At 31.5% G+C, this 22,165-nt stretch overlaps 1 protein-coding gene across 1 annotated transcript; it reads left to right on the plus strand.

The window, feature by feature from the left end:
• On the plus strand, positions 17,173 to 18,352 carry LOC18599153 (zinc finger protein 8). Its single transcript, XM_007028996.2, has one exon. The coding sequence runs from the start codon at positions 17,327 to 17,329 to the stop codon at positions 18,041 to 18,043; it is 717 nt and encodes a 238-aa protein (XP_007029058.2). The 5' UTR covers positions 17,173 to 17,326; the 3' UTR covers positions 18,044 to 18,352.

Consider the following 22,165-nt stretch of genomic DNA (forward strand, 5'->3'; position numbering starts at 1 on the left):
TTTTTTGAATGACATCGTAAGTATTTTTTTACTAATTTTTAATAGTCGGTTTTAGTTTTTTGAGCTTCTCCTAGATATTAACCATACCAAACCTACCTTGTGCTGCTGTGTCCTAATTTTCCTTGACCAGCCTTGGAAGCTTGCTTCCTCCGATTAGTTTTTAAAAAACTTAAATGGTTTTGGAACCTAGTTAGTCTTCTCAATGCCAACTAAGAGCTGGTTATGATCTTATAAAAAGCTTTGTAAACATTTTTGTGAAAGATAGTTGAAGATTCCCAATAATTCAGCATTGATCAAGAATCTATCAAATCTATTAAAGGCAATAATTCAACATTGAATTTGGTGATGGTAGCAAAGGAGGGAGCAGAGAAAAGAAGAAAGAAAGAAAAAGAAAAAGAGCCTGTTGAGAACCACGTGTTAGATAGTTTGTTAATGTTGGGAAAAATTGTGACTAAAGACTTATAAATTATTACCTTATTAAAATATAACTTTTAAAAGGTTATTAGATATAATTATTAAATAGTTGTATTATGAAAAGAAACAAGTCATTTCATCCTATTTGAAGAGTCATATTATGAAAGGATACAAGTCTTTTCATTGAAAGACGTATACATTAGCTTATTATATACACAACGTTCTTACATTGCCAATTTCACAATTTTGATAAGTGTGTTAAGGACTTTATTGTATCTTGGAGGTTGAAATAATACCTTAAGAAAAGTGACAATTCACGCCCTCAAAGTCATTCTCTTTCTTCTTCTCTAAATATTCTTCTTCTTCTTCTAAATATTCTAACAATCTTAAGGTATTTTTTCAAAATACTTTTCGCAATTATTTCGTGATGGAGACTGGCTTGGATTCAAGTGTGAAGGTTCACTTCCAAAATCAAGAAGTGATTAAACTTGATAGATTCGACGGAACGAATTTCACTAGATGGAAGGATAAGATGCAATTGATGTTAACATGTAGAAACGGAAACATGATGAGTTTATATGTCATGGATACATTCTCAATTCTCTCACTGATCGATTGTATAATCTCTTCAGACATAAGACTTCAGCAAAAGAAATCTGGACTGCGCTCGAGGAAACGTACAAAAAGGAGAAGAAAGGTACGGATAAATTTCTTACATTGAGATACTTTGAGTTTACCATGACGGATACCAAACCAATTATGGATCAAGTACATGAGTTACGAATTTTGGCCTCTAAATTAAACGAACTAGAAATCAAAATTCCTGACTCACTTCAAGTGGGAGCAATTCTATCCAAACTTCCACCTTCTTAGAATAGAGATAGGAAGAAAATTTTGCATTCGTCAGAGAGTTTTACCATTGAAGAGTTTCAAACTCGTTTGCATATTGAGGCAGAAAATTGTGCTAGAGATGCACTCATTTTTGGGTCAAATATAAATCTCATAAGTGAAAAAGAAAAGGGTTCTAGAAAATTAAAAAGAAATAGAATCCAAAAAATAGACTTCAAGAAATCCAAGAAATATAAAAGTGATAAAATGTGTAATTATTGTGGAAAGAAAGGACATTTTATCAAGAAGTACAAGTTCAGAAATTCTGGAAATCTTGAAAACAAGATTGCTGCTTCTGGTTCTGGAAACAAGGTAAACCTTGTTGAATGTGATGTCAAAGAGCTTGTTGTGATGGTGACTGAAATGCATATTGGAATGGTTACCAAAGTAAATATAGCTACTGTAATAAAACATTCAGAATGGTGGTTAGATTCTGGTGTTACTATTCATGTTTGCAATGACAAAAGGTAATTCAAGAGTTATGAAGAACTCAAGAGACCAAAAGAAATTCTAATGGGGAATCATAATCCTGCTAAGGTGCTTGGCAAAGGAATGGTTAAGTTAAAATTTACCTCAGGGCAAAAATTAACTTTACTTAACGTATTCCATGTTCCTGAAATTAGAACAAATCTTGTATCTGCACATTTATTGTGTAAGAATGGTTTTAAGATTGTACTAGAATCCGATAAGGTTGTAATATCGAAAAATACTGTATTTGTTGGAAAAGGATATTCTTGTGAAAGAATGTTCAAACTCAGTATCAATGAAATGAATTATTTTTTTGTGTATACTGTTGAGCATTCTTCTGATTTATGGCATGCTAGACTAGGTTATTTAAATTTTCAATCTTTAAAATTTATGTCAAAACATGGTTATATTTCATTTCAAAAAGATAATTTTGAAAAATGTGAAATTTGTGTTGAGGCAAAAATGACTAAGAGATTTTTTCCAAAAGTTGAAAGAAAATTAGAATTATTAGAACTTATACATTCTAATATTTGTGAACTAAATGGTTTACTAACAAGGGGAGGAAAAAGGTATTTTATAACGTTCATTGATGATTATTCTTGCTTCACTTATGTTTATTTTATGAAAACAAAAGATGAAGTATTTGACAAATTCAAGGAATTTAAAACTGTTGTTGAAAATAAAAAAGAAAAGAAGATTAAAATTCTTAGAAGTGATAGAGGAGGAGAATATTTTCAATATTCGTTTTCTCTATTTTGTAAAGAGAATGGAATAATTCATCAAAGAACAGCTCTTTATGCACCCCCAACATAATGGATTAGCCGAAAGAAAAAATAGACATTAGTAGATATGGTAAATAGTATGTTATTAAATGCAAAGGCTCCTTTTAATCTTTGGAGAGAAGCACTTTTGACAGCATGTCATATAAGTAATAAAGTTCCTTTAAGTAAATTACTTATGACACCATATGAATTATGGAATAATGGTAGAAAACCAAATTTGAATTATTTTAAAGTGTGGGGGTGTATAACTTATTATAAAGTCACGGATCCTCAAAAAACGAAATTAGGACCTAGAGGCATTAAAAGTATTTTTGTTTGTTATGCACAAAATTCAAAAGCATATAGATTACTTGATTTAAATTCTAATGTTATAGTTGAATCTATACACGTTAATTTCTTTGAAAATAAATTTGTTTACAATTCTATTACTTTTGAAAAAGAAAAGCAAATTGAAATGGCTCCAATAGTTGGTGAAAAAAGAAAAGAAATTAATGAATCTATTGAGCCAAGAAGAAGTCCAAGATTGAGAAAAGAGAAACATTTAGATTCTGATTATGTTTATCCAGATTCAATTATTTTTCTAGTTGAAGGAGATAGAACCAAAATAATAAATAAAACACCACTCTATTAAGTGTAGATGAAGACCCTAAAACTTTCAGTGATGCAATGTCTTCAAGAGATACAGCGTTTTGGAAAGAAGCTGTAAATGATAAAATGAACTCAATAATATCTAATAATACATGGGTCTTAGTTGATTTACTTTCAGGTTCTAAAACAATTGGATGTAAATGGGTGTTTAGAAGAAATATAATACCGATGATTTTGTACAAACCTTTAAAGCAAGATTAGTTGCTAAAGGTTTCAAACAAAAAGAAGGCATAGACTATTTTGATACATATGCTCTAGTATCTAGAATAACATTCATTAGAACACTTGTATCATTAGCTTCGATTTATAAGTTACACATACATCAAATGGATGTTAAAATAACCTTTTTAAATGGTGATTTAAAGAAGGAAGTATACATGGAACAACCAGAAGATTTTATATTTCCTGGAAATGAGAAAAAAGTTTGTAAATTGGTTAAATCACTTTATAGGCTAAAGCAAGCTCCTAAACAATGGTATGAAAAATTGAATCATCTATATTATCTTATGGTTTTAAACATAATGGAGCTGACAAGTGTGTTTACTCAAAATTTACCAAAGATTATGGAGTAATAATATGTCTTTATGTTGATGATATGCTAATATTTAGCAATAACATGATCGGCATAAATAAAACAAAGAAATACTTAACCTCTGTATTTAAAATGAAGGATTTGAATGAGGTTGATACCATTTTGGGTATTAAAGTTAAGAAACATAATAATGGTTATGTTATTAATCAAAGTCACTATATTGAGAAATTGATCAGTAAATTTAAACATCTCAATATAAAATAATTTAGTACTCCATATGATTCAAGTATGAAAATGCATGAGAATGGTGACCAAGTAATTGCACAACTTGAATATGCTAGTGCTATTGGAAGTATTAGGTATGCTATGCATTGCACTACGCCAGATATTACATTTGCAGTTTGCAAATTATCAAGATATACAAGTAAGCCTAATAAAATTCATTGGAAGGCCATTAGAAGAGTTCTTGGATATCTTAAAAGAACTAAAAATTTTGACTTACATTATTCAAACTATCCAAGAGTATTATAAGGATATTCTGATGCAAGTTGGATTACTAGTGTAAATGATAATAAGTCCACTTCAGGTTGGATTTTTACACTAGGATGTGGTGCAATTAGTTGGGCATCTAACAAGCAAACTTGCATCTCACATTCAACAATGGAATATGAGTTTATAGCTTTAACTGCAACAGGAAAGAAAGTGAAATGGTTGAGAAATTTCTTATTAGATATAGAGTTGTGGCCACAACCAATTCCAGCCATTTTTTTATATTGTGGTAGTGCTGCTACAATGTCTAGAGCATATAGTAATGTCTATAATAAAAAATCTAGACAATTAGTTTAAGACATGATTATATTAGAGAATTAATCTCCAATGGGGTAATTACCATAACATATGTTAAATCTGTAAATAATTTAGTAGATCCTCTGACAAAAGGTTTACCAAGAGATTTAGTAAGAAGTATTACAAAAAGAATGGGTTTAAGACCCCTATTAGACACCAATAGTGGGAACCAAACTTTTAATTAATAACCTCTAATTACAAAGTTCAATGAGTAAAAATAAGTTATTGTTATGTGTCTGTGATGCACTATTAGAATCCATTCCTCAAAAAAAAAAAATCTTATTTGAAAATAGTGCAGTCCATTGCGTATAGAGGTTGAGTTTATACTCTTAATGGAGTTTGAACATTATATTATGGAATGAAAAATGTCTAGAGGAATGGGGACATTAATGAAAACTCTGCCTACATAAACATAAGGAGTGATGCCGCTTCAACAAGAAGAATTTGGGGGATTCTCTTGTAAATGTTTATTATGAACAGGATAGGCACATGGCCATTATGGTGCTAAAAGTGATTGACCATTTACAGAAAAATAAATGAATATTATGTGGTGTATCTTTAATTCTAACACTAAGAGTCGAGGTTCAATTTGTGGACACAATTTATTTCGTTAGGTTCTGAGATGCATTCGCTAATTGATGGTTTAAATCGAGAGATACCTTTTTGTATGCGTAATATTCATTTGTGTGAAAGGCAGAAATAAATATATATAAAACTAACTTTTCAAACTAGTGGGGGATTGATAGATAGTTTGTTAATGTTGGGAAAAGTTATGACTAAAGACTTATAAATAATTACCTTATTAAAATATAACTTTTGAAAGGTTATTAGATATAATTATTAAATAGTTGTACTATGAAAAGGAACAAGTCCTTTCATCCTATTTGAAGAGTTATATTATGAAAGGATACAAGTCTTTTCATTGAAAGACGTATACGTTGGCTTATTATATAAACAACGTTCTTACATTGCTAATTTCACAATTATGATAAGTGTGTTAAGAACTTTGTTATATCTTGGAGGTTGAAAAAATACCTTAAGGAAATTGACAATTCATGCCCTCAAAGTCATTCTCTTTCTTCTTCTCTAAATATTCTTATTCTTCTTCTAAATTTTCTAGCACCACGATAGGTGCAAGAAGAAACGAGAGAAAAAAATGAAATGAAAGAAAGTAGTAGATTGTGTGGCGACTAAGATATCCAAGGAAAAGGTATCAATAGTAGTGAGTTGCCATGTACTCTTGTGTTTATGTTGCCGTTAAAGCTATGCTTTGGTTGTGCTGGAGGGTGTATTTTTTGATTTATTTGTTGTTAGAGCCTATCATATATCGGTCTGAATCCAATGATGGGTGCAAGGAAGAAGGAGAGAAAAAAAAAAAAGAAAAGAAAGAGAAAGAAGAAGAAAAAAAAAGGGAAAGTGGAGTTCTATGTGTCAAAAAAATTAATTTTATTTGTTGAATAAAATAAAAATAATTAAATGTATAATTGATAAATCATATATAAATTTTAAAAATAAAGGGCATATCAATTAATTAGAAATGCTAATTTTGTTATTAAGGGTAATTTTATAAATTCATACTATATTCTTAATAAAGTGTTTCCAAATCAAACAGTATAATATAATTTTCCTAACAATAACATTTTTGTAATCATCACTTTCCTATATTATACCAAACGCTAAATTATTTTCTCAATAATTACATCCCCAACAATCACACACTCACAATCACATTCCTAATAAAATACCAAATGCCACCTAAAATGAAAAACCTATTACCACCATTTACTTTTCAAGTCATATACCCTTTCTTTTAACATTCATGTATCTTTGTTGTTATTCTTTCCTCTTTCTTGCAATATTAACTTCAATCAATTAATGTTGAAATCACCAGATTTTGACTTACTTTACTATTATTTTTTTTCTAATAGTACATTTATTACAGGCGTGAAAAATACACTTTGTGATGTTGAAAGAAATTAGGGTGCTTATGTTTAGGAAACAAAAGGAAATTGTCCAATTAAAGGGTGAAAATAAAGCTAGTGATTAGAGTAGTGGGCTTGCTAATTTCTATTATTAATTAGTTCAAAGAGCATAAGTAACAATATTGTTAAAGTATTCATATATTATACAATTTCATATACAAATAAATATTCTTATATTTTGAAAAATGTAGCTTGATGCTAACTAAGTCTACAATTATCAAAGTGCATCAAGTTGAGGTTGATTAATTTCCTTTGGTATTTATTTAAATTAATTCCATCAAAACTATGAAAAATGAAATCAAGTTCAAATAAATCCTTGATGAGTTTTTAAATGGAGACAAATTCGAGTGCCTTAGTACTGTCGTGATTCATGGTTTGAAGCCGTTTGTTTAACATCTTTTCTGACCTTCCCAAAATTAATGAAGCTGTCAACAGTGACAATTATGTTCCTCAAACTTTTTCAAGTGGGGGAAGGGGTTGGGGGTTAACGTTGGTTGTTGAAATTTGGAAGGTTTCAGCATATTTTCCCTAGGGTTGGAAGCACTTCTCAAAGAGTTATTCGCCATTTCCATGAAGTAGACATAGTCGGCATGATGATGCATGATAGAAACAGGTTATTATTATTTTTCCACCTACACTAACTTGACCTGTTCAAACTTTAAATAATAACTGCCCTAAATTGATTAATCTACTGATAATTCTACTTGCTACTTGCATGCATGGGGAATATTCCATTATTTAGAAAGGGGAGAGTGGCTTGGGATGTGAGCAATTTGCATCGAGGAATCATTGCAAATAAATGTTTGACATTCCAAAGGAAAATACAATAAGAATTCATTGCAGAGGATTATTACTAATTAATAACCACTTCAAAGATTCTACAATTGTTGCCAAACGCTTCTGCTCAATCTATTTTAATTTTGTAATCACATTTTCAACAATGTAGAGGTTGCCTTCAACTACTTTGCCATTTAAAGTTGATTGACAATAACCTCCTTTATCAGAACTAATTCTTGACGTTACAGTTTTATCCTAATTTTCTTTCCATCCTTTTATTATCTAGTTCTTCTAAGAATATTATATACAATATGTATGCATGTATATTGCATTTCTTACCCATTATATCAAAGTTTATATATATATATACATAAAGAAAATGTTTTATGTATTCATTTCATGTGATAAAATAGTAGAGTTCCTAAATCAAGGATCATTTGAATAACCAATACTATCAAATAATATGCTTATATTAATTTTTTTTTCATAAAATTGAAAGACTGTATGGGTATCTGCGCTGCATAAAAAAATTATTTTCTACTATAACTAGCATTTATAGGGCATTTACGTAGCTAGTCTATAACGGCACCTTTGGTTGGGATGCCATTCCTCCTCTATTCTCACTCTATTTCTACGCTTGCTTGTGGTTCATTTTTGAATAAAAGATGGCTATTCTCATAGAAGCCATGCCTTAAAAAGGCGCGAAATAACTAAAACCAACTCTCTCGGTATTAGTTATTATACACGAGTTGGAATGGACTAAAAAATTTTTTTTAGATAAAAATATTTTTAATAATTTTTGTAAAATTACTATTTTACATTATAAAAATTATAAATTATTAATATTTTAAATAAATTATTATAAATTAATACTTAAACTTTTAAATTTAAAAATTATAAAAAAATTATTAACATTTTAATAATAAATTATTAATATTTAGATTATTAATTATTAAAAAAGTATTATTATTAAATTACTAATAATAATAAATTTATTAATATTTTAATCATAAATTATTAATATTTTAGGTAAATTATAAAATTATTAATATTTTAGTTATAAATTAATAAAATTTTAAAGAAATTATAAAAAAATCAATATTGCAAATTAAAAAATTAAATTAAAGTTTTAATTATAAATTATTAATAATTTAAACAAATTATAAATATTTCAATATTTTCAAAAATAAACATAGAGAAAATAAAATAAGATAAAAATAATTAAATTATAGTTTTTAAAAAACTATTAATATTTTTAATATATTTTCAAGAAAATTAATATTTTAAAAAAATTATAAATTATAGTAAAGGGTATTTTTATCTTTTTATTACCTATTTATTTGTTATTCCAAAAATATTTTTGTCAACCAAACATTGAAATATATCAAAATGCTAATTCCATCTCATAAACCAAATTACATAATAATTATTTTTGATTCTACTTTTACGAAATAACCAGTACATTCTCAACTCTATTCCATTCGGTGGACAAATTAATTAAAACTTTGAATTTGAAAATGTTTACTATAAATCTTCGAGATGTTGACAGCTATAATAGGGTTTCAGGGATACGAGATTCATGCTTCTCGTTATGTAATTCTTAAATTTGTAGGTCCGAATAGAATTAAGCTGTGTCAACAAGTATGAAGCAAAATGTGAACGCATGATACCCCGACAGGGCTTCTCGTTATGTAATTCTAATTAACCCAAGGAGTATTTATACGTATAAACTATGAATGTATAAATATATTCGTGATAATTACTCTTTTTTTTTTTTATGTGGCTATGATGATTTTGGCCTATGAATTGAAGGCCTAATAAATGCAAATATTTAAGCTGGCCGACTTGTTTGAAATTTTGCTTAGTCGGCAAGCTTCTAATCCTTTTCAAGCTAAATCAATCACATTTCGCGGACTCTACGACACTAACAAACACGTTAAACCTACGATAGCAGTTTATTAAAGCTGAAAACATCAATTTATTTACTAAAAAACAGCCATACTATTATGAATAATTTCTCACAATCTTACAACATTCAATTAGTTTCATTAAATCCCTTACAACACTTTGTTTTTAGTCTCGTTGAAGTGCTTAAAAAATTTCTTTATTTAATTATTGTATAGTTCCATTAAAAAAAATTTAATGCATACGTTTCACTAAAATCAAGAAAAAAAATGATAATGATTTAAATACAAAAAATACTTGTAATGACAACTAATGCCTTGATCAGCACAAGTTTCTTTTCTTCTTCTTTTTCTTTCCTAATAATATGTTCAAATTCCCATTTGTTGAAGGAAAATATAGCATTACAGCTCAAAGTTTGAGGCGAATTTGGTTGGAGTAATCAAAACCTGATTAATTACTCAGAGTTTTCTTAAGGACCCTAAACTTTTTCCCATTTTCCTAGGAATGATAAGTTTTCAGAAGGGGGTACACGTACACAGTACAATACAAACCTTAATTAAGCAAAAGCCCCAGTTTCTAAATGATTAGATGCATAGGCAAACAAATAGTTCACTCTTCTAATATGCCATCTCAAAAGTTCACTTTTCTAAATTAATTGTGAATTAAATGTTATGCAATGACAAATTATTAACAAATATGAAACCAAATGCCATGGCAAATGGTGCTGGGATTTGAGAGTCAATTGAATAATTTAGAAAGGTTGTGGGTCTTGATTGGAAAAAAAAAAGATAGAAAAGATTACTCAAGCGTATCAAAGTCAAAGTGGAGAGACAGAAGTAAGTAAGGGTATTGCGATTAAAGAATAATTAATAAAAAGAAAAACTTAAAAGTCTGGGAAAAGATAAAGAGATGCATGCCAATTGCCAATTGCCAATGCCAAACAAGGCTTTGCTATAATGATTAGTAAGTTGATGAAGCAAACAAGGCATGAGTTTTGAAAGGCATGAGCTCTCCACATCAAACTTTTGGTCCACATATGGGAACATACATGTTGCAGGAGAAAGGATGGCGGTGTGAGAGCAAAGTGGGAGGCTCAAGACAGGAGTTCTGAGAGGCAAGGTTGCTTTCAAGCCACCTAATGGGAAAGAGAGATGAGGAACAACGAGACAGCGACCCCTCCCCGGCCCCTTTGCGCCACAACAGACAAATCAACGCGCGGCTATAAGCTTAGCAGCTGCCAGTGCCTGATGAGAGAAATAAAGAATGCACCCTGCTCAGCCAAAATAATAACACCTTATTTACTACTTTTGTATAGAATTAGGGTTTCTTAGGATTGCGACTCTTTGCCGTTGCATGTGGTCTCACGTGTCATTTGGTTATCCCCACATCCAAATTGGCTTAATACCCCCAATAATTTGCATCACCCAAAAAACTAGACAATATTTCAAGCATATTAATTTTACTCAACTTTAAATTTTGGCATATTTTAGAATGTCTAACATAGACAAAGATGGCTTGCCTAATGTTCAAATAATAACAATAATAATAATAAAAAGATTATATTAAAATTTTTAAAAAAATAATTTAAATTTAAAATTGTGGGACCTTCACACTTTCATGCCTCTCGTGAAATGTTTCAAATACTTCCTCCAACAAGTACAAATCATAATTGCAATTGTACCCTTTTGGAAATTGGACCAGCTCCAATTGCATACCCAAGTAATGTGGGAAAGCATATGCATTCAAGACGAATTAATATATACATATATATATATATATATATATCATTCATAAAGTAATGCAAAGACTAAATATTTAATTTGGGGTCAAAATTTTTTAATTTTTGTCAATTTGGGGTTAACATTTCAATTGTAATAATTAAGAGTCAAACGTTTTCTATTCCTTACAATTAAGGGTTAAAGTGAGAGGTGTCTGACGCATGTTGGACACGTGCATGACATGGACATTGACTTGGAAGGATAAGATATGAAATGGTAGTTTTGTTAGAAAGTTTTGTTGTTAAGTTAAAACAGTTCAAATTATGACGTGGTGTGTAACAATTTTTTCATCATGGTGTGTAACAATTAAATTTTCAACATGACATATAACAACTATATTTTCAACGTAATTTTTTGTCACGTGTGACACACGTTTCATCCATTTATCAATTTAGTTTTTAATTATAAGAAATAAAAAATGTTTGACCCTTAATTGTTACAATTGAAACATTTGACTTTTAATTGAAAAAGCACCTAAACATTTAGCCTCAATTTAAAAATACTCATTAATTTTGCATTCATATTTCTCTTGTATATATATTTGAAATGGTAATTGCTTTCTTAGGCCCTCAACAAAATGAATTAATAACTGTGGTACGAAGCGAGCAGACATATTTACTTGGTTGTAAATTGCACCAATCTATGCAGGTCAAAGCTTTTCAATAAAATATATAATATATATAATAAATGTGAGAACTCGTTGGGCTAGAAGTACACATTGGGAATTAGCTCTTTTATACACCATCTTATAAATTTCAACCCCTTCAAAGGCTAAGATTATGAAAACAATTGAATGCATAATAATTTTAATGACAAAGAGGTATGGGTAGAAAAAGTAATTAGGAAAGAGGTGTATGTCATTGTAGATACAAGTAATTGGGTTGTGGACAAGGCAAGATGAGGGTGTGAAAAGGAGGTGTGAGGAAACGTCGCATAAGATGTTGCCACATCAAGAAGGCAAAGGAAACAGAAAGGCATAGGGTTCAACATCAGATAATTTTTCTACTTTGAGAGAGGGGGCATGTAAGTGGTGCAGTTTGCATTGAAGTATTAATTGAAACCCAAACATCAAAAAAACAACCAAAATTGAAGTGGTCCCCCGGAACCTCTGGGACTATGACTTTAATGCAAGGAAGGTGTTTGCATTGCATGAATGAAGGGTTGTTGCTGTTAAAAGGGTTAGAAAGAAATCAAATGTGGGTTTTTTTAAGAGCATGTTGGGTGGGAGAAAGGGGTCCACTCTCCACATATCTTGACATGGCTCAATCCTGCCAACAAGGCTACTTCCATTAAATCCAAAGCTTATAATTTGCGAAAGATGGGGCTCAGACTGATCAGCCCTTCCTCAGCCCAAACCAACCAAATAAATTAATAAAATTAAAACAAATGAAGAGAAAATCCTAACTTAATGACAAAGCCCAAGAAATTATGAGAGAGAGAGAGAGAGAGAGAGAGAGAAGAGAAAGACTAAAAAGGAAGAGGACAGTGACTTGTCTTGGGATGGCAACGAAAGGTAGAATTATGAACAAGGGAGGCAGTTGGGGCTTTGAGAATAATTGCAAAACGAGTCAAGCATGCACGAATAAAGCAGTCTGGTTTTTGCAGAGAGACTCCAACGAAATTAAAAACATAAAATTACTATTTCAAATAATACTCACACAAAATCTACAGGTACTGAAATAAACCCACCCTTTCACCACATTTCACTACCACCAAATTTATCAGCTTTCCTTTCCTTCTCTCCAAGTGTACCTCAACTAGGAAGTGAAGGAAAGAGCTTTTTAAGCTGGCAAACGGTAAAAAAACACGAAGGTGGTATATAGTTCTTGAAACAAGTGAAAGAAGGGAAAAAGATTTCATTGCTTCACAGATATATCCCCCCTCCTTTTCTGTATACATGACAAATATTTTATGTACCTGTTCCTAACTCATAGATTTCCTCCTTTCTTTTCTTTTATATGGGAAATATTTTCTTAATTGAAAAAGAATATTTAGTTAATGATTTTAGATTATTATTATTATTATATACATAACCAATAAAATTATTAAACTCTACAAACACTGTTTAAACTATATTTAAAAAAAATATATAATTAATTAAATGAATGCGTGGCAACATTCCAACTTTACTTTTAAAGTTTAAAATTTTTTTTCCAATATATAAAATATTAATCCATATTTTTATTGGTTAATTAAAGAAGAGGTAATTAGCATCATTATCATTGCAAAATCTTGAATACGAAAGAGCTCAAATAATTTTGTAAACCGTAACTGTTTGGAGCTAGGCTCTTAATGTTAATGCTGATAGAAAGCAACCGAAAACAAAAGGAAAGGCAGACATATCAAAGAAAGCCATATATGCAAAATGACTTACTTTTTTTTTTGCTTTAATTGATTTATTTTTCATCTTATATTATTTTTAATGAATTGGAATATATGGGTATATTGAATTAATATCAGATGGTGTAGAAAGAGCGCCATAGGATATAAATAGGAAGAAACAATTAAGTACAAATTCAAAGTTCTTATTATTCATAATTAAATAAATGTTGTAAAGTGGTCCAATCACTACCTACACATAATGATATATGTGAAGACAAAAATTAGTTTTTTTTTGGGCCAATTATGAAGACAAATTACTTTAATCTGTTATTAGGTTATAATGTTTTTTTTTTTGGAAGTAGTTATTAGGTTATAATGTTGATAATGAGAGTTGTGACAAAAAATTTGACACAAACATATCGAAAAGCCAAGAAACAAAAATCAATTACGTGAAAAACGTCGAGAGTGAAAAAATAGAAAAGGCTTACGACCCTTTAAATGTTAAATATTGGTTTTTTTTTTTCATTTTTCGTTTCCATTTATACTCTAAATATGATCAATTAGACAAGGTATACAACTAATTTGGGGAATATAGTTATAAGCTGGGAAGCAATTTCAAATAAGTCTAGTTTTCTTCCATAAAAAAGTAATATTAGATATATATATATATATATATTAGGAATTCTATTTAGTTCTAACTTGAACTTATGTTACAAACCCTAAAAGCAAATATGATTAAAGGGTAATATATACGTTTTAATAAAATATTAATTAGTATATATATGTGAACTTTTTTATATCTTTTTTTTTTGTTATGCATCAGTCATTTGTAAGCAGAGTGCAAATTGTTATCCATGATCTTTAAAATTTAATATTGAAGTTTATGATCTTTTAAAAATGTTTAAATTCTTTTACTCCATTAACTACAATGAAAATTAATAAAAAGTGTTATCTCAGTATCACATGAACATTTATATAACATAACTTGTTACTCAAATGATTTTTTTTTTTAAAAAAAACTTTTTTTATTGGTTAGGTGAATATCTAAATGTATGAGTCCACTTAATTTTGTCACATGTAAATTTATATGGACGTCCTGTGATGCTAAAGAAACAGATTATGTCAGATTTTAAAGCGAGATGATGAAATGAATAAATTTAGAATATTTTAAAAAGTTTCAAATTCAAAAATTAAATTTTAAGAGTGAATGAAGATAAAAAAATATCATAAAAATGTCATGGATGTCTGATGGTACAATTTCTTATTTCATACACATGGGAAAGTAATCTGTTTATATAAATCAACCGATTAAATCTGCGTACTTAGAGTATTATTAATCATGTTATACATATGTCAGTTATTGTTGATCATGTTTTAGGGTTGATATATACATAGTTAAGAAAACAAGAAAAGGAAGAAAGGGGCAAAAAAATAATGGAGAATGCATGCACAGCATAATTTGGTACCCAGCTGAGAAAGGAGATTATTACAATTGTGTTCTCCATTCGTGTAATCAGGTTAACAATTTTTTTTTTGAGGACCACTTTTGCAGAATACTGCAGCAGATATAAAACAGCCAACAGCTATAAAGAACCAACACCAACTAATAGTACCCCTCCCTGGTCCTGGAGAGAGAGAGAGAGAGAGAGAGAGAGAGCTTGCCATTTGCCTTGCCATGCCTCTCTCTCTCTTGTCTCTCTTGATGAAAAAGAGAGAAAGCAAAGCAAAGGGAAATTTGGAAAAAGAGAGAGATAAATACTTACCAACGAATTGATGAAGTTGGGTCATTTCTCTTTTACAAGTTACTAACGTGGTGTTGACTGATGGATACACGTACAATGGGGGCAATTTAGAGTATGAGAGGAAGAGACAGATTTCCCTTTTTTTTTTTTTACAGAGACAAAATAAAAAAAAAATGGAAAAAAGAAGTGTGGTGCACCTTCGCTATCCTGCAAATAATACTTTTAAAGAGGCTCATCTTTTTGGATATATTCACAGATAATAACAATGACAAGAACATATGGCAATTATGACGATGGTGGAGATGCTGATGATAATTAATTTATCGTCTATATATTCTTTCTCTCTCTTCTTTCTCCTTATATTCACAGTAATTTTATCGAATTCATATTTCATAAAATTTGAACATAAAATTTAAAAATTTAAAAATTTCTTTCTTTATTATCAAGATAAAATCTGATCATCGGTAAAAATTTTTAATAATTGAAGTCAATTGCAAACAATCTGATAACTGTTAATCTTTGGTTCGATTGCATGTTATAACTAATTTTACTAAGATGTTATTTATATTTAATGATTAAGAAAATAAAGAAAAAAAATGACTTATGATATAAAAAATTGTGTAAATCATTATAAAAATATATAGTAAGATATATACACATAATAATTTATTGTGGAGGTACTTACAAAGAGAGTCAAATCAAGAGGGGCGTACCAATCTAAAAGAAGGAAAAAGAAAAAAACCCACATTTCAAAACCTAAACAATTCACATGAGCATAGGAGTTGATGTGTGCTTTTCCACAAAATACATCCAGCCTCTCCCAATAGGCTGTCAATTTGAATTGATAACTAGCTCTCTTGTTACCATCACCATAAGTAGTGAAGGGAACATGTGTTTATATGAGATGGTAAAGAAGAAAAATACCCGCATTTATAATTTGAAAACAGTATTGAGAGCAATGTGATTAATATCCTTTGGTAACTCAGTAAGTTTTCCTAAAGTACTCTCTCATGAGTCATGACCCTTAACACTTTGGCATTATTTATTGCTCAAGGGATTGTTTTGGAAATAATCAGAGGAGAATCGGTCAAGCTAAATATAGCCTAATCATTCTCTAACAACGTCTTAGTAATTAATTGATTTTTCTTACCTCAAAATTTACTTAATTAACAAGATAATGTAGTAATGTGTATATTACAAATATTCATAAAAAGGGGGGTTTGTGTTCATTATGCATACGGATGGTAGCATAAATGCACCAAACCTCTTCTTTTTGCATCGGCTTAAGGCCTTCAAAGAAATATAGTTTTTCAAAAAAAAAAAACAAATATTCATAAAAGATATAATAAAATTAGTTTAGATTTGAAGTTGAGATATAACTTGATTGGTAATCACACTTTTTCCCTAAGAGTTTCAAGTTTAAACCTACAATTCTATTCATTAAGAAAAATGCTTGGTTCTAATCTTCTTAGGTATTTAATTTTTTTCTTGGGTATCCAATTGAAATTAAAACATCCAAATCGGTTCATTTCCTTGAGAACATCAACAATAATTATACAACTAATGAATCTAATGATCACAGAACTTTTAAATGGAACTGAAATTTTTCTAAAAACAAAAAGGATTGAGAACATGTTATAATATCAAATCAAAGTATACAAACTTTGAAAAGTTCTAAACCAAATTAGGAATTGTAAATTAATTTGCCTGAATATTGCCATCATTATTTTATAAAGTATCTTTTATAAATATCTTCATGGCATATATGTCTACATTCCTCTCCTCCAAAAGAAAATAAATAAAAAAAAAGGAAAGAAAAAGCAGGGGGCGGTAACATAAATTTTCAAGATCTTAGGAGGAGTGGCAGAACTTTCCAAAAAAACCAAAAATTTAAGTGAAAGGAAGCAAAGGTAGTACTTTGACAACCCAAACTGCCAAAGCCACTCTCATCTGACCAGAACTTGTGGCCTTGTCAGCCCTCACTCTCAGATCATGGGTCAGCCCCATTTGTCTATGGTTCACTCATCCATACCCCCCCCTTTTATAGGCCCCACCCCCTCCCCCCACATAGCTACCTTCCCTTCCCCTTCCCCTTCCCCTTCCCCTCCCCCTTCTCCTCCTTTTCCTCTCCTTTCCTCCCCCCTCGCTTTTGCATTTCCTTTGCCAATCTCTTCAAAACTCCCTCCAAATAAACGCCCACCCACCGCCCTCTCCTCCTTTTTCCTTCGTTTTTCTCTTCTTCATGGAGAAGAATGAAAGGGAAACTCATGACTTCATGAACGTGGAATCCTTCTCTCAGCTCCCCTTCATCCGTCCCGCCCCTATCAAAGAAAAGGGTATTCGTTTATTTGGCAAAGAGTTCGGTGGTGACTCAGCTACGGCGAGCAACGAGTCAGAGTCAGCTGAGAACAACGAAGACACAACGAAGGAGAACGAGAATGGGGATAACAGCAGAAGATTCGAGTGCCACTATTGTTGCAGAAACTTCCCTACTTCTCAAGCTCTAGGCGGTCACCAAAACGCTCACAAGAGGGAACGCCAACATGCCAAACGAGCTCATCTTCAGTCGGCAATGGTGCACAACTCTTTATCCGATGCTCATATTTATGGCCTCGTTAACTACAGGCTGGGCTCAGCTCCAACGCCAGCCATGACTTACCCTTCATGGAACAATAGCATTAGCAGTAGTAGCAGTAGGTTTTATGGGAACCACGGCTCGTTTTCTCAGCCACCCATCAATGGCAGCCCACTGGGATTATGGAGAATCCCTGCTACGGTTCAAAGCAACTCATCTTTCAATCGTGACCGCTCATCATCGCATCCGTTGCCTTTGTTTGCTGGTGATGAGTTGAAGCCGTCGCAGGTTGTTGGTGGTGGTGGTTCAAGTTCCCAGAGTCGGTACGTTTATGAATCGAAGTCCGGCGTGCCAGACCATGTGAGTTTGGATCTACATCTGTAATAATTTGGCAATAACTTTGATTTAAACGAGAAAACAAAATCTTTGCTGTGCAAAATGAGGCGATTATATATTCCTAGCACACCAATCTTATTCACTTGTTTTTTTTTCTTTTTAACATCTTGGTTTTTTTAATTTTTCTTTAGTATGATTTCATATGTAAATGAAATGATTTACGAGCTCTTCATCATTCTCCACAAGCCTAGCTACCGTGTAACTTCAAAAACATGAGCTGAGATGTGTACGTTAAATTTTTAATCTCTTCTTTTAGCTACTTTGCTCTCTTAGGGTATATATATTATCATTTGGTTAGAGTTTTGGAAACGTTTTCTCTTGCTTTTGAAAGCAAAGACAGAAAAATAAAAATCTCTACTGTACTAATTTGGCTTTTAAAAGTATGGAAAAACAATAGAAACAGTATATAAGGTCATCATATTCTTGATCTTTTTCCTCTTTGGCCATTGTTATTAATGTTTTCTTTTTTTTCTCTTTTTTCCCCAAGATTTATGAATTAGTTTTCTGTCATCTCTTAAGCTTAAAAGGATCATGTTACAGTTGCAACCTATATGTCTTCCCCATTTCAGAATTTTTCACACGTGTGAGGAATATTGTTTTCGAAGTGGCTATCAGTGTGGAGCACATGAACATCTCTGTAGCTACACACGTGTACATAAGTCTATATGTTGTCTGTCTGAAACAGGTGTTGGAGGGTGAGAGAAAGAGAAAGAGAAAGAGAAGGGACAGAGAGATTTAAGATAGAGTTTTTATTCAGTACTCCAACAGTGAGGAAAAAAAAAAAAGGAAAACATAATCAGAGAGATGGATTATTGACAAGGTTTTGGATATATGCCCCTTTTCTCTGCATGAAAATGCTGAAGAGAAAATGATGATATATACTTTTTCATGGCATTTTTAGGTATAGTATAGGGCGTAGGTCGCCAAAATTTATTACATGTTCATCCATTTTTCTTTTTGGTCTTTGCTGATAGTATTGAATCAGAATTCAATATATACATATGCACAGAGAAAGAGAGAGAGAGAGAGAGAGAGAGAAGATTTTTCTTTTATGTTATTTATGTTAGCCAATCAAACTTTAAATGATGTCTGATGATATGTATAAAGATTTGCGGTGGAACCTCCTGTCATGAGACCAGAAGAGGAGGGAACAAAGGTGGCAATTTTTTGGCCACAGCTGATATATGGAAAAAAACCACCCAATACATACATACATACATACATACTTATATATATATATATATTTGAAAGCAGCAATTAATAAATGATCCACTTCCACCAAATTATAAAAAAATGCGCTCCGTCTGATTTGAAATCATATGATTCTTCAGGGCTTAGTGGGACCATCTTGCAAAATGCAAAAAAAAAAAAAAAATACATAGATGGGAGAGAACAGGAGTAGCTAGCTGGGGGGGACATTCTTATATAAAGTAAACTGATGAGTGACATGTTCGCTGATGGAAAAAATGTAGGGGCTTGGAAGGGGGATGATGGGTCACTTGACTCACTTCTTTTTTGCCTTAAAATCTGCAAGCACATTTTTTGATTTCTCAGAGGGACAACAGTACCATCCCATCCAAAGCTTTCATGGCTTCAAAAATGGTAAAACCAACCCCTCTCACAAAAGGTTGTGTCCTTGTTTTTGCAATAAGAGAGAATTGATGAAGGAACATACGAACATGGCAGTTAAGTCTGCCATCTTTATTTTCTCACCTTTTATATGTACCTTGGCTTTTATGTCTGCAAGAGAGATAGAGAGAGAAGGGGAGTTAGGTGGGTTAGTTTTTATGGGTGAATCGAGAGTGGGAGAAAAAAAGGAGAGGAATGCTGTAGAATTTGGTGATTCTTACCGACGCCAAGGGGGGAATATAGAGAGAAAAAGGCATTTTCTTTTTTAACAAAACACAATAATTCAGTGATAGTTGGTACTGCTGCCTCGTGTGTCTTCTTCCTTTTCTCTAATCTATCTGTAATTGTGGCAGCAAGCAGCATCCCACAGGGTCAGGATTTCTGGGGGTTGCTAATGTACATCACTCAATGAATTTCTAACAAACTACAGAGAAAAAGGCATCCCCATTTTATAAAATTTAGTATATATATATATATATATATAAGTCCTTTGCCTCTTCTTCTGTTTCATGTTGGGATTTGTGTTTTGTCTCACCCGTTTTGCTTGCAAGAGAAAAGTGTGCCCGGAAATCATAAGCATATACTACTAGTATTACTTTTTCTTTTCTTATTTTCCCTTCCAGCTTGCTTTTTTGAACAGGAGAAATATGTTGACCAGCTCCTTGCATGTTGTTCAATAACCCAGCTAGGGTTTCAAATGTAAAATAAAGATATAAATAATCCCACTCTAATTAAGAACCTAGAAATGAAAATGTCAAATTCTTTGTCACATTTGGAACTTTTCTGGAAGGCAAGATTGCAAAACCAATAACATTTAATGTGAATTTCACTTTATAAAAGTAAAGCCAATTCAAAGATGTAAGATGCTGAAGCTGAACTTATACTAGAGCGACCAGAGCAGCTGCATATGCATCAAAAGAATGAAGATTTTCCTGCTGGAGATTAGCCTCCAGGTTATAGAAATCTATACTTGAGCAAATATATATAAATAACCTGTTGGTTTTGAGAAAACCACAATGGTTTTCCGCCTAATAAAGATACTGCCTAACAGATTTAGCAAAATGACAGAATCGGTTAGTGTAGCTCACTTCAAAATAGCTGCGATGAGGCTTTCTTGCTTTGAGTTACGATTTGAAGATTACATGTCAATTTTACAACTTCAAGTATCTCCATTGTTGAAGCAATTCCTAAAGGTGTGTTAAGAAGCCCTTTCAAGCAGGTGCAAACTTATGGACGAAATCTAGCTATCTAGCCCCCTATTTCGAGTGGTACTCCTGATGGTAATGACACAAGTTATTCGCCTTCATACTTGCTCTAAAGATTGGTGAAGCTATTCAAACTTTGCTCGTAAACAAGATGATGCTTCTTACTTCATTCCTGAAATCAAAGAGATATATTTATTCATTTTACAATCTCCTAAAGTTCCTATGGAAAGTTCATATTTGCAGCTTTGAGTTTTTGTTTAGTTTTTAATCTAAAAATCCCACAAATNAACCATATTTAGCATGAAATTTGAAAGAGAGGAAATTTCCAGCAATCATTCCATCTCACCCAGCTCATGTGCATCCCACCACATCGTGCACATAGCCGTATAGTATAACCATCCATCTCCCTCACCACCGTCATCATCGGCAACTGCACACTCACCCCGCACATGCACGGTTGCATTTGTCACACAATGGTTCCTTTTATGACATAGTATACATATATCTATATATATAAGAGCTTGTCTTAGATTGGCCAATGATTGCGTATTTACACCTAACAAAATTTTAAGCATTCTTGGAACGTATATCCATCACATCAAACCTTTGCAACATAACGCAATTTTTAATTAAAAATATATCCAAGTTGAAGCAAAAGCTTCTAAAGCTATCGACGGAACCTCCATTTGTAAGCAAAGAGGGAATTAATTATCAATTAAGAAAATGAACAAGACGTTTTTGTGAGGCAAAACAGATATGCAAAAGCTCTGTAAGAGAACTTACCACCACTTATGGCAAGCCCTAACAAGTTTTAGTCAATAATAATGAGATTTAATAGATTCTATTGAAGATCGAAAAAAGCTTCATCAGTAGACTCTTTGAGAGCAATGAGAAATGGGACATCATTGATTTCAACTTTACTTGACACATTCAGTATGTGTTAGGTGGAAGAGTTGTCCTCACAAACAGATAAAGAGAAAATTCTTTGTCCAGGACTCTTTATCTACTAATGTCTTATAAGACAATAATGAGATGGTCACCACTGTTTTTTCGACCTATGCTTTTCTCTTCATTCCAATCTAACTAACCTCTGTACTCCACCATATATATATATATATATATATATATATATATATATATATATATATATATATATGCACCAATAAATTACCATCTAAATTGCCAAGAATATGCATTTCTCCAATACCCCATCTTAGAAAGGAGGGAATTATAACAATACGATCTTCCTATCAATAGCGACCCAATTATTTATTAC

This window comes from Theobroma cacao, chromosome 5, assembly GCF_000208745.1.
Source record: "Theobroma cacao cultivar B97-61/B2 chromosome 5, Criollo_cocoa_genome_V2, whole genome shotgun sequence".
Lineage (NCBI taxonomy): Eukaryota > Viridiplantae > Streptophyta > Magnoliopsida > Malvales > Malvaceae > Theobroma > Theobroma cacao.